This window comes from Miniopterus natalensis, chromosome 20 (assembly GCF_054644295.1).
Source record: "Miniopterus natalensis isolate mMinNat1 chromosome 20, mMinNat1.hap1, whole genome shotgun sequence".
Classification (NCBI taxonomy): domain Eukaryota; kingdom Metazoa; phylum Chordata; class Mammalia; order Chiroptera; family Miniopteridae; genus Miniopterus; species Miniopterus natalensis.
The window spans coordinates 10,991,887-11,006,147 of NC_142100.1; the positions used below are offsets into that span (position 1 = coordinate 10,991,887).

The 14,261-nt window shown below is 41.7% G+C and overlaps 1 protein-coding gene across 11 annotated transcripts in view; it reads left to right on the forward strand.

Moving 5' to 3' along the window:
* The window catches only part of CDON (cell adhesion associated, oncogene regulated), an 80,479-nt gene that overhangs the window by 46,038 nt on the left and 20,180 nt on the right, over positions 1-14,261 (forward strand). For all 11 annotated transcript variants that reach the window (XR_015716250.1, XR_015716249.1, XR_015716251.1 and 8 more), the window contains 6 exons: positions 1,236-1,364; positions 4,236-4,439; positions 5,083-5,264; positions 5,737-5,842; positions 10,407-10,529; positions 13,277-13,498. Coding sequence is in view for 8 of the 11 variants with exons in the window: in XM_087828777.1 (XP_087684903.1) it covers positions 1,236-1,364; positions 4,236-4,439; positions 5,083-5,264; positions 5,737-5,842; positions 10,407-10,529; positions 13,277-13,498 (966 nt within the window). In the remaining 3 variants the exon portion in view is untranslated. The remainder of the gene's footprint in view (positions 1-1,235; positions 1,365-4,235; positions 4,440-5,082; positions 5,265-5,736; positions 5,843-10,406; positions 10,530-13,276; positions 13,499-14,261) is intronic.

Sequence of the window (14,261 nt, forward strand, 5' to 3'; positions counted from 1 at the left end):
TTTAGTGAGGTGGCCAGAGAAGTCTTCAGTGAACAGCCGACAGCAGAGCAGAGCATTACAGAGGCGAAGTAGAAACCCATGTGGCTAACTTGGGAAAGAGCATCCCAGCAGCGAGAATAGCAAGAGCAAAGGCCCTGGGGTGGGGTGTGCTTGGTGTACCCTTGGAACCCTGAGGGAGCCCCTGTGGTGGGAGCAAAATTAAGTCAGAACACTCAGGGAGGTGACAGAGCGGCCAAATCACACAGCACCTTGTCTACACTGACTTTGAGCTGGAAGCATTGCAGGAATTTGAGCAGAGTTGTGACACAATCTGCTGTGTGTTTCAGTGGACAGTTCTGCCTGTGGGGTAAGGAGGAGGGCAAGGGTGTAGGCAGAGACCAGACTACGGTGAGCACTAGGAAAGACTGACAGAGGAAATGCCAGCGGTGTACAGAGAAAGCATATTCCTTCAGTGGGGAGCTTGCGAGGGTAGGCCAGATGGAAAAGCTGCCATCATGGCCTGGCCCTAAATGACCAAGAAGATTCAGGGAGCGAAGACAGGGACTGGGTGGGAGAGTTTTTATTATGGCCCGATAATAAAGGAGGCATGACCATTGAGCAGAAATTTCAATTGGTTTTTGAAAATGACCCTTTCATGTAATTACTGAGACTGGCCAGAAAAAGAGTGAGTCTTTCTTATTTGAAGTGTGATCTGAGTTGATCTTTATAGTTAGTCTTCAGTTATTTATAGAATCTGACCCGTTACTGAATGATAAGCATGTATTTCAGTTTTAAAATAATCACCCAGTTTCACCTTTTACCTCTTAAAATTTTAAAACTTAACAAGACAGTTTTCGTGCACAGAAACTTAACAGACGCTCTTTAATAATGAATTTTATGTTTCAGAATTAAGAAATACACACAGTAAAAAGAAAAAGGGACAAACAGTTTGAAAGCCTGGGCCCTAGTCATTTGACTTTTGTGGGGGGGGGTTTTTCTTTGAGTAAATTAAAGTTAGCCAGTGAAGAAAAACCCCTTTTAGTTTTCCCTTTAAGGCACTAGAAGCAGATAAAGTAATTTTTAAAGCCAGTGCCTCAGAGCAGCTGAGTATTTACAAGGTGGGTCTTAGATTTAGACACTGTGACAGGTAAGTCCATATATTTACATCTCTGTGCCAGTGAAATTTCACGGTATCTTTTCTTACTTTGCATATCCACAGAAGCTTATGCTTCAGTATTGCTTTTTAATCTTTCTAGAGAAAACAACCTCATCGAAAAGCGCCCAGGCCTCCTCCCCTCCAGCAGGCGTTCCTAAGCGCCCTGTGGTTTCGGAGGCTGCCGACCACTTTGGAGTGGTCCTGACAGACTCCTCCAGGCACAGCGGAGGTAAAGAGAAGAATCTTCCTTACTCATATTTCGTTTGTTTATAAATGTTTCAGATTATTTGGGGGGCGAGTGGGACGGGCTATTTCTTATTTCAGGTTATATCCTACCATGTACTCTTCTAGGTCCTATTTCAACCACTTTTTAAAATGCCCTGTAGTATGCAAATCTTGGTAACCCAGTGTCATGATTGGTGTTTAAGATAATACACTCAGATTCAAAACATCTGGTGCTAGGTTTTTATAACGCACAAAAAGTATTTTTCTGTCTCTTCTCTGGCAGGGAAAGCAAATTTATATTTTGAACTCTAAAAATTTTTTTATGACTTATCAAAATGGTGGTACCTAAGATTTAGGTGTTCTTTTTTAAATTGAAAGATTACAAGTCACACTCAGTTTCATTGCTGTATCTTGTCAATCTTACGGTTTTTAGATGTTGTAGCAGTGAAATCCTCAAAAGACGTCTTTTTAGTATTTAAGTTTCGTAGCTATCAGTTGTGCAGTGACAATGGTAGATGCCACACTAACTGCTGGAGCAGCAGAGATAAGATAGATTTGCCTACAGAAGTTTGCTGGGTGATACAGAAACTAAACCCATAACAGTGTAGTGGGTGATACGGACAGGCTACCTCACAGCAGTGATTTTGATTCATTACATCTGAGATCTACACTTGTTGCTGTGAGATCACAGGAGAAATGTCTGAATCACCCACTTGATGGAGAGGAGGCCACGTGGTGGATGAGAGCCTCCCTGAGCTAAGCCTCAAGGACATGTAGGTGGGTGAAGAGACAGAAAAAGAGGTCCTAGGCCAAGGCAGCTCTTTGTGCAAAGACACATGTTCTGTTTCATTGAGGGATTTAGAGGTTAGAGAGTTCGTTAGCGTGACTGGTTGCTGGCGAATGAGGCTAGAGTGGGGGAAGCAGGTGGGTGCCTTGTACAATGTACTTAAAACTTAATCTTCCCCTGAAAGCTATAAAGAACCCTAAAGGATTTAAAGAGGGAGGGAGGACGAATGGCAAAAGCTGAGGCTGGAGAAATAATGAGGATGGCGACAGTGTGAAGGTAAAGAGGACGCAGGTGACAGATAAGGCAATCGAGTCTGCACTGAGTGAGAGGGAGAAATACGGTGGCTTGGGCTTGGGCAACTGGGGCCCATTTACCAAGAGAGGTAATAAGAATTTATAGGTGAAGATGATGGATCCAGTTCTGGAAGTCATGAGTCTGGCATTGTCCAAGCAGAGATAACCATCCGAAGTGATTTATTTAATCGTCACAGCAGCCCTATGAAGAGGGTGGCATGACTGTTTTACAAAATAGGAAACTGAGACTCAAGCGGCTGTGCCGCTTGCCTGAGATCATCCAGGACCCCAAAGAACTGCTGTTCAAATTCAGATGTCTTAGCTCGAGTGCAGTGTTCTTTCTTTTACCCTTTAACTGTCACATGCTGTTTCTCTTAGATATTGAAGATATCCTCTGTAGAGACTTTTTCCCTAATAACTTCCTTTTTCTATTCAAACTGTGGTATTCTTTGATGAGTTTTAACTTCATATGAATCAACATAAGGAAGTTGTTTGGTTACATAGTATTTAAAAAGAGATTTACTAACAGTCTATTCATTCTGTTTCCATTGCCTTCTAACTTGAAAGGAATACAGTAAGTATCACTCAGAGTCGCCTGCTTTGAATATATTCCTCTTAATGCATTAAGCAGTTTGTCTTTAAAACGCCACAGTCTTCTCCATACAAGTACCACATGCAGCAGTATTTTGTTCTTATGTATTTGAAAGGGGGTTGAAGAGGTGCTGAAACAGAGGGTGTTGCTTGAGGAGTGTGGCACAGGCTGGACAGAGACCGGGCTCCCTTGGGGACTTCACCTAAGTAATGTAACCACGGCCAGAGTGGATCCTTGTCCAGCTCCGGAAACTTGATTCCTAGCATGCCCAAGAGAGCTGGTCTCTTGAGAACTAGCTCATTTTTACAAAATTCACAGTTGAGTGCAGAATCCTAATTTGTGATGTAACTGTCATACTGACCAGGTTGTTTCTGTCAGCATTCTGTCCCTGTTGGAATGAAGTGCGAAGCCCGTTAGAGCCACACAATTGCTTGGTCAGCAGGGAGAGTTAGGTACACAGTTTAAATGGCTGATGTTTCCCCTGCCCCAGAATCTAGACCGTCTAACCTGCGGGGTAGGACCTCCCCTCCCCTTGGCGGTTTGAACTGAAAAGTGCTAGACATTAGCTCTCTGACCCCTTTTCTCTGTGTTCATGCGGCTGGTCGTGTGTTTCATCTGTTTTCTTTGATGACATACCCTGTCTTCCTGCTTTCATCCTGAGCAGTGTTCTCTTTCCCTTATTATCAGTATTGATTTTGTTAGTCAAATTTTATCTCTATTCATGGCTTACAGCCTGCGTTTTGGAGTAGCAGTCCTGTGAGGTGTGTTAAGATAGGATAGTAACAGGTAATGTAATAATCTGGAGAGTGTTGCTGGATGTGTTTTATGTAGCTTGGATGGATCAAACAAACATTTAAATAAGATAACACATAATTTTGAAAATTTACTATAAATTATGAGCACAGTCAGACTTGAAACACCCAGTAATAATTACTGTCCACTGTTTTAGCCATGAACCCAAATGAGCATGGTCACAAAGATCATACTCTCAGCTTTTCGCAGACAGTTAAGGTTAGTAGGTTATTTTTACTTTCCTTCCTTTTCCTTCCTGTATTTGCCTATTTCATTGCCTTTTAACAGGAAGATCTGTCAAAGTTTGAAGAACCTTTAATGAAATGGTATTTGCCACTTGCCCTTTCTGTTTATTTCCATCCTTCTTGTCTCTGGCGCCGGGGATTCTGAAATGAATGTTTCCGCTTCTAGTCCCGGAGGCCCCTGACCGGCCCACCATCTCCACTGCCTCGGAGACGTCCGTCTACGTCACCTGGATCCCTCGGGCCAACGGGGGTTCTCCAATCACTGCCTTCAAGGTGGAATATAAACGCATGAGGAGTAGCGATTGGCTGGTGGCAGCTGAGGACATCCCTCCTTCCAGGCTCTCTGTGGAAGTTCGTAGTTTAGAGCCAGGTAGTACTGTTCAAAGATTCCCTTTTTTTTTTTAACCATCAATGTTGACTTCAGATGCATAGCTTTAATAACCATATAGTTTTAACTGTTAAAGTAATAAGAGCTTATTGCATAAAAATTTGAGAGTAAAGAAAATGTAAAGAAGAGAGCAAGTCACCTGAGACCCACCTATCCAGAGATAACCATTGTTTACATTTTGATATATCTCTTTCTAGTCTTTTTTCTCTTTTGAGTACAAACTGGGATCATGCCATATACATTGTTTTGTGACCCCATTTTCCCATATTGTATCATATGCATCTTCCAATATCCTTAAAAGTTCTTCAAAAACTCAACTTTTAATAACTGTGTTTCTTCCAGGTAAGTATACCATAATTTACTTAGCCTCATTTTGTATTTCTGGGTTTTAGATTATTTCTAACTGCAGATGAGTAGAAACAGTGTTGTGGTGACCTCTTTGCATGTATTTATGTCACTTGGTATGAGTGAGTATTTTAAGAGGAAAGTTGTTTGATATGATGCATTTCAGCATAGTTACACCTAGTGATTGTTATAGCACAGTTGTCATATTTTGAGTATTGTACCTTCAGTTGTCCTATTACAGCTTTTTATAAAGATTCTCGTTTTTTTCTCTCCTCAAAAGGTTCAACATACAAATTTAGGGTCATTGCTATCAACCATCATGGGGAGAGTTTCCGGAGTTCGGCATCTCGCCCTTACCAGGTGGCTGGGTTCCCCAATCGTTACTCTAACCGACCAGTCGCCGGGCCTCACATCGTGTACACAGAAGCTGTCAGTGATACGCAGATCATGCTCAAGTGGACGGTAAGCGACACACACGGCGGCTCGAACGAGATGGTTTTCTGGCCGTGTTAACAATGTACTGTTCTCATGACACAACAGTGAACAGCAGATTTTGGAACTTCTAAGTGAGGAAATTGAAGGGCACAGATATTTGTCTAAAAGCACGTATTATAAGTAGGACAGGGTTAAAAATAAGATTATTGTTGCCTCAGCTCTCATCCAAGTGTTAACGTAGTTGCCATTTCATGATTTATTCATTTTGAACCAAATGTACTTTTTTATGCCTTTGAACCTTGTGAAATATATTGCTTTATTTTTGGTTGGCCCTGCAGTAAGCTAAATGCTCTTAATACTTCTGAATTAAATTTAAAATGGCCATCAAGGATGTTTGCAAAATGAACCGAGAGAAATGCCACACAGATAACTAAATCTTAATGGACTTGAAAGTTAAATTTATTTTTGTCTTTGACAAGTTTTTGCTTCTGTTTTTTAGTACATTCCATCAATTAACAATAACACTCCCATTCAAGGATTTTACATTTATTACCGGCCAACAGATAGTGACAACGACAGTGATTACAAGAGGGATATTGTAGAAGGTAAGGTCCATCAGCAAGCTGGGGTCCCAATAAAGAAGTTTTGGAAGGGGAGAGTTTATAAATATTATGAAAAACATCATCACAGGTTAAGATAGAGTAAAAAAATGAAATGGTATTTGTACTAATACTTTGAATTTTTCCCAAAGAAAGATAATTTTTCAACTTAATATATACATAGTAGCTTACATTTTGGTTGTAAAAACTGACAGTTACAAAAGCATGGGGGAGATATAATTTGTCAGTAGTTCATCTGAAAATAATTTTTGTTTTCTGTTCTGTTTAAATGAGTAGTAACCTGTGTATAAAAACTGCAACTTCTAGTTATATTTTAAAAAATAATGTCTCAGTGAACAGTTCCATTGAAGTTGGTACTAGAAAGATCACACTTTTAGAGATGCTGAGGAATTGGGGTATATGTAGAGAAAAAACCAGGCACGATGGTGAAGGGTGTTGAAACTGCCTTCCCCCTACCTTTAAAGTACAATTCAGAACTTTGTGTGTGGTCTGAAGGCACTGCCCCAGGTTAAGAACCTGGCTGGCCCCTGCCTGCACCTCCAGCCGTGTCTCACGCACGCCTTCCTGTCTCACTGTGTCCTCTGTCACACACTGGCCTTCCTTCAGCTTCCTTGTGTGCACCAGGACCTTTCTTGCCCCAGGACCTTGGCACATGCCAATTCCTGCTCTCTGTTGTGCTCCCCTCCCAAGGCTTTATCTAGGTTCTCTACTTTCCTCTGTTGCGTGCTTAAATATTTCTTCCTCAGATAACCTCCTCCCACTTAATTTCTAATCGCACCCTTGATGAAATTTATCATAGATGTGTGTGTGTCTGCATATGCGTGTATGAAGTTATTTGCTTAAAGTTTGTCCCCCTACTAAATGTTAGCCTCCTGTGAGTAAGGGGCCTTTTCCCAGTGCTGTATCCCCAGTCCGTGATGCAGTGGCAAAGTGTTTAGTATTTATTGAATGAATGAGTGAATGAATGAAGTCCAAAAAAAACAATGAAATGTCTGGGATGATCAGTCTGGAAAAAAGACGACAAGCAGCGTGATAGCTGTCTTCAGATATTTAAGGACTGTTATGTGGAAGAGAAACCCAGTCATTTGGGGGAGGGGCAGTTAAAAGGAAATAGTATAAAGGAAGAATTCTCTAATGTAGCATTTCCCATTAAATAATACACTCCCTAGTTTTGGAAGTGCTCTCAGCAATGTCTTGGAAGGGGTTCTTGCTTTGGGAGGAAGGCTTCTTCCGAGGTCTTTTTTCACCCCTAGATTCTGATTCTTTGAAATATTAACGTCCTAAGGGACCGTGTCAGAAAATTGCCCTGGGCCAAGCTTATTTTCACATGACTCCTTGACATCTAATACTGCATATAGTCTTTGTTTTACGTAGTCTTACAATAAATTTCTTTAAATATGCTATACACATCATATTTCTTTAAATAGTGTAGCATTCCTCTTACTGTTTACCCAATGGAATTATTTTTGTAATATAATTAACAATTTATCACCTGAGTTTTAATACCTGGCACATAGTAGGTGCTCAGTAAATATTTGTTGAATGAAATTGTCTCTCTTTTCTTAATCTGGAAAAGTAGAAAAGAAATTCGTTCCTAAAATTTTCTTTAAACATAAACAATTGGGGAAATGTAGAAAGATAATTGTTAGTAGCAAAACAATTGTCTGAAGTCAAGATAGCAGCTGCCTTGAGGGAGAAGTGACTGGAAAACGCAAGAGGAGGACCTTTGCGTGCCAGTCATACTCTCTTCCTTGACCTGGGTGTCGGCACCGTGTTCAGGTTGTGAACATTCAGTGAGCTGTGCAGTTATGGGCACTTTTCCTCCTGCATATTTTACTTCATAAAAAGGCTATTTTTAAAAAAAGAAATGGAAAGAATTGTTAGTGACTGTTCTACATCTTAGTCCTAGCTAGGTCTTCATTTTAGTTTTGCTGGGTTAGGAGCGTGGGACTGTCAGATTTTTATTTTTTAAATCTTTTGACGGAGGTTAAACATTTGTTATAAAATAGTTTTAAACAAGGCAAATGTAAATAAAATTAACACCCCTCTCTGTCTCTGTCTCTGTCTCTCTCTCTCTCTCTTTCTCTCTGTCTCCCCCCACCCTCCTAGTTCTCTTATTTGGAAATATCCACTGGTAAGGTTATAAACTGTCTCCTGTAGTTACAGCTGTGAACTTTGTGAGCTTTGTGCTGTGAATATTGAGTGTGGAACTGGGAAGTTACTTTAAAGGAGCACTTGTATCCAGTGGGAGGGCCTTGACTGTGAGTTTCGCCTCACGGTTCACAGAGACCGTGTTTATAAACGAAGCCGACGGAGCAGTTAGATGTTTAAGTGGGCTGCACTGTGCTGTGTAATTTGCTTATTTCTTATTTTCGAGTTTATGCATTTGAAATTCTTTCTGTGGCAGTTAGAAGCTATTGGCCTGCTCTCCCAAACCAAGGAACACACGTGTTTCTCCTTCCTGCATGAAGCTGTCTTTAAAGTAAAGGCTTAGGTTTCCTATGCATATTGACTCAGAATCGGTCAGGCTTTTGAAAAGAATTTGAAACTCGCATTGTTGAGGAATACAGTAAGAGGACATTATATTAAGTTATCCTATTTCTGAATGAAGGTCCACGTCTAGATGAATTGTAAGTGTTTATCGAATACCAGGGCTTTTTTGTTGGTATTTTTATCTTATCAAGTTGAGTTTCATATAAATCAGAGTCACCAGTCATTTAATCTTTACATCGGTGCTTTTGGTTTCTCACCTTCTGTAAAATATCATTTGAGGGGAAAAAATGCCTGTTGATTTTAAACCTAATAATGTACTTAGTTTTATTCATCAGTGATCAGTAAAAAAGCTCTTTCTGCCGCAGTTTCCTGTCATTTTAGCCATTGGGATAATTACCATAACAATGGGACATTAGTCTGTTGTTTTCATGGTTTCCTCTTACTAGTAACATATCAGAAGCTTAGTTTAATTCCGTATTACTGCTATGAACGGAAAACTTCAGATCTAGTATAGTAAATATTCACAAGAATGTTGATAGTTAGGGCTGGGCTAGGAAAGACCTAAGAGTAGAGGAAAAAACAGAAGTTTTTTACAAAGATTTTGGAATTTTACCCTGGCCAGTGTGGCGCAGTTGGTTGGAGTGTTGCCCCATGTCCCGAAAGGTTGCTGGTTCAGTTTTCTGTCAGAGCACATGCCCGGGTTGTGGGTTCGATCCCAGTTGAGGGACATGTTGGGGGCAACGGATCTATGTTTCTCTCTCCCTCTCTCTCTCTCTCTCCCCCCCTTCCTCCCTCTCTCCCTTCTCCTTTCTCTAAAGTTAGTAAAATATATCCTTGGATGAGAATTTTTTCTAAAAAAAGAAAGACTTTGGAATTTAGAAATAGGTCTGGTCTAGTCTCAACCAGATTTTGAGTCAAGTTTCTTTTAAGGTTCTCCTTACATTTATAAACAGGGCATAGATTTGCTCACTTACTGAGCCTTTTCAGAGTCCCTTTATCCTAAAACAAGTAGGTTCTTCATCTTATAAAATATGGGTCTTTATAAATGAGGGGTTTTGTATTGGTGACCTGGGGAAGGGGTTGTGCTTTTGGATTGAAATATTTTTGTCTGTGTTGAATTAGAAAGGAACCTGGTGCTATTGGTCCTGTCAGGCAAATAGATCTGACTTGTATGTGTGTTTTGGTTTTTTTTTTTCTTCCCCTTTAATTAATTCTTAAATCAGTTGGTGGTATAGTTGAGTTTCTAAGAAACAGTGGAAACAGTTTGAAAAGGTATTTCCTAAGAGGGATTAAAGGGGCTTGAGGAGTTAATTAAATTTGGCAGAAGTGTCCTGTTTATTAAAGTTTGTCACAGGTCCATGGAAGTAAAAATGGAGAGAGATTTATACTGGAGTGTTCAGTTTAGGAGTGTTTCTAAATGAAATGTTGGCTGTGCGCCATGGATAACAGAATCATTCTATTAGAGGTACTTGTGTGGCTTGGAGACCCTGACCCGAAAGAAGAGAAATCCTGGGGCAGTAGCCAGGGGTTTCCCGTGGTGGATTTTGCCTTTCGATTCTTCTCACCCCTTCATCGGGCCTTTGTTTGTATGTCAGTCCACATCACGTTCATACAGTGGAATCGAGGGTTTTGCTAAGGCCTGTCTTGTATTGTGCATGGTCGGTTGTTCTGTTAAAGGCACCCCTTGCTGGTCTCATGTGTAGTGTTGCTTCTTGCTGGGTGGACAGAGTGGGTTAAAGGATTAAAGCACCTGAGGGTGTTTTCTACCTAAGACTCACCAGCCATAATTTGTAATGAAACAAAGTATTACTGCCAACACACAGGTATAGCTTTAATTCAGTTTATCTCTTTGTAATTTTTTCCATACCATGTAATAGAAATGCGACGTATCTGTGATGTATTACCAGAACACTTACATTAAGTACATTTTTATTGCACACACTGACTATATGCTAATGGGTGCTGCTCCCACCTCATTTTGAAATTATTAAGTAATTATATTGAGTGTCATTTGGCTTGTGTGACATGTGAAGCTTACCCTTACCTTCCTTTTCAGGTTCAAAGCAGTGGCACACAATCGGGCATCTGCAGCCAGAAACCTCCTATGATATTAAAATGCAGTGCTTCAACGAAGGGGGAGAGAGCGAGTTCAGTAACGTGATGATCTGTGAGACTAAAGGTAAGGGGGTGCAAATTTGTGCTTTTTCCAAACTCTGGATCATCCCTCCTACTATGGATATATTTACCTAAGGAAACTTCTGCTTTGGGCCTTTTGTAGGTGCATACAGTTAGACTGTCCAAATAGAAAGTATAATATGTTGGCTAGAGCACTTGTCTAAAAATAGTTTACACAGGCATCAGTCACATTTATTCATTTCTCTGTCACTCTCAGTCACTTCTTTTCTCTTTTTCTCCATCAAGAGAACAGAAACATTTGCGAATTTCTGAGATTGCTGTGAGAATTAGAAAACTAAACAAAACGTGTAAGGATTTTAAGGATAAGTGCAACATGTGTTTGAAGTGTTTCTAAACACAGTCGCTAATTCTAAATTGAAATTCTCAATATGCTTATATACCTATTTTAACTGAAATATTACCATCCTTAAAAACAGAAGATAAAATAGAAACAGCTAGTGTGGATATTCACAAATCAAAAGCACTCGTGTTTAGCCTCAGTCTGACAGAAAAAGAGACATTTTTCATTGTCTTTTTTTTTTTAATCCTCACCTGAGGATATTTTTAATTGATTTGAGAGAGAGAGAAAGGGGGCGAGGGAGAAACATCACTTGGTTACCTCCCATCTGTGCCCTAACCAGGAATTGAACCCACAACCTAGGTATGTGCTCTGACTGGGAATCGAACCCAGAACCTTTTTGGTGTGGGAGACGATGCTGAACCAACTGAGCCACCCCACTGGCATCTTTGTGCCTGTTTTTAAGAATCAGGGAAAACTTCCTTGAGTCCTGTAGTAGATCCCCACCCCCATGTCTTATTGGCCAGAGCTCGGTCACAGGCCCCTGCCGTGGTGGATGAAGGATCAGGATCCACTCCCGAGTTCCGTGGCACTCAGTGGACACCTAAACAGAGGTGGGGTCCTGTCAGCATGGGAGGAGGCTGTTGAATGGGCCGGGCAGCCTTTAGCACCTGCTACAGGTGATTTTATTGTCCGGATTTAAATGAAGAAACTGAGGGTCAAAAAGATTGACTTTTTTTCCATCTTTTAATTCTAAATTGTGCCTTGCTGTTGCAGAATTCACATATTGAATCAACATTTAAACATATACATACATAGACCTTTAGACTTAACTTGAATTTTATTTGGTTAGCACACATGTAAGTGCCTTTTTGTATCAGACACTCCAATGTGTTCACGGACATTTCTTATTTGCCCACTGAATGGCAGGTGCCGAAGGCCCACTGTTCCCCCAGCCTCAGATCATAGATTGGCGGGATTTGTCTTTCGTTCTCTCTCTGTTTTTATGTGTTTAGGTGTGTGACTATGTTCCAGGATCTTCATGTGTTTCATGTCCCCTTTCTTATATCACATTCTGAGCTGTCTCTTATTGATGTTCGTGGGTGTGTCCCTCTCGCCCTCCACTGCAGAAATTTTTAACTTTAGCAAGAGGTTGGCAACAGATTATCAAGTTGGTAGAATTATGAATAAGTTAAGGGTAAATAAAGAGTGAATAAATCGGAAGGACTTCCCTGGGAGTAACCATGATCTTTAACGTATAATCTGTAACATCCGTTTTGCCTCAGAAACTTGTTTGTTTTCTTTAGAATTGGCAGGGACCTGAGAATTGTTTAATCCAACATACCGTAATTTCCTTTGGAGTCTCCGCCAAGTATTCATCTAGCTCTCAGCGATGGAGAGCTCTTCCCTCCAAAAGGTGGCCTCTCCTTTGCCACCCCCAGCTCTGTTCTGTACAGTTAAAGTTGCTAGAAAACTGAACTGCAATATGGAAGTAGATTTTTTTTAAAAGATCACTCTGCTCGTATGGGTTGTTAGGGGCCATGACATGAAATACAGTGTAATAAGTAGTAATCGTACCACAGTTGAACACTGCCACATGCAAGGCTCTGTTCTACGTGCTTTATGCGGGTTAACTCGTTTACCCAATTACAACCTCGTGGTGGAGCTGTTCCTATTATCCCAGTGTCCCACATGCAGAAACCAGCTCATGGAGGTTAAGGTCACACAGCCTAGGACAGCGGCGGAGCAGGACATAAACCTAGGCAGGCTGCTTCCGGGCCACACCGTCCTCCACTGTGCCCACTGCTTTTCCATGATATTTAAGGCCCTAAGAGCATGTTGTTTGGGGACAGAGAAAAACGGGGTTTGAGTCCCATCTATTGTTAGCTTTTGTTATCACTGTTATATCAATGAACTAAGTAAAAGTACTGCATTTATGGGAACTCCAAACGTTTTGTATTTTGAAATGCCTAATATTTATATGCGAGGTTTGGGGAATTGTATGTAATTGTTCTAATAGTCCAGAGTCACATCTTCTAATATTAGTCACATGGTAGAGGCATAAATATGTAATTCTGAGCCTCATTCAGCTCAAAGTATACCAAATGGAAAGGAGTTTCTGTCCCATCATAAGTTGAAATACTTTTATTTCAGTCTTGAAATATGAGCCTTCTACAAATACAAATTGAGCAGATAATCAGCAGTTTGGGTTAGACCAAGTGCATATGTTTTCCTGATGTTCTGTTTTCTCTAGAATTTGTGGACTAAAACTTTGGCATACCAGATCTGGAAACCTTTGAGCCCTCTTTGTGACTCATTGGTGGTCAGATCATCTCAGAAACAAGTGTAAACAGACTGGTGTACATTCCTGACCAGACCTCCTTCAGAGAGTAAACCATTCCGTAGAGTCTGCGTTCACCCTGACATCATGTTTTCCTTTCTGTTTCAACCAGTGAAGCGTGTTCCTGGAGCCTCCGAGTACCCCGTCAGGGACCTGAGCACCCCGCCCAGCTCTGCGGGAGGCGGAGGCAACGCCGGGCCTGCAGCCAGCCCGGCCCGAAGCAGCGACATGCTCTACCTGGTGGTGGGCTGCGTGCTGGGCGTCATGGTGCTGATCCTCATGGTCTTCATCGCCATGTGCCTGTGGAAAAACCGCCAGCAGAGCGCCACGCAGAGTAAGGCATCCCCAGCAGGGTCTTCTCTTTCTTGGAAAAAGAAGGGTAGGAAAATATTGGCCGAATAAACATTGATTTCTAGCAGTTCTTGTGCTAGTGGCGTAGAACACACCAGCTGCTCTTCATTCAAAGGAGGCGACTTTGAAACTGGTTTAGCTGTCAACCCGAGTAAGCGAAGCATCTGATTAAATTGCCCAGCAGAAATAAACAGCAAAGCCAAAGCTAAGCTGGGCTCTAAGCAAAGAGCTGACTGCGCCCTGGGAGACACCGGCTTTGTCAGACCGCCAAAGAGGACAAGTGCTTGAAGCAGGAACTCTGCGGTGGCAGGAACACCTCCGACTGTACCAGTCCTGTCAGCAGGGACTGGAGAGGCATGAGGGACAGGAAGGTAGTGAGGGCTTTTCCAGGTTACCATCCCTGAATGACACATATTAAGATAACACAGGCCTGTTTCGGTACCTGATGTCCCAAAACTGCTCAGTGGCATCCCTCCCCCAAATGCATCTGGTAACAGAAGTGCTTAGCGGTCAGCGATGGCCCTGCATTCAAGCACGCCATCTAGACGCCTTCCCTTTTCCTCCTCCAGTTCTCTCCCCTCACCGTCCTTCCCGTCCTGTCCGCAGCTGTTATAAAACAGGGTCATCAGTCAAGCAGAGACTCCGCTTTGGTGGGAGGAAGTGTTTTGGTTTTCCCTTTGGCCCCAGTGTAAGAGAATGAAAGAAAAGCCAAGGAAGACGCCAGCAGTGACAGGCGGTTTCGGCTG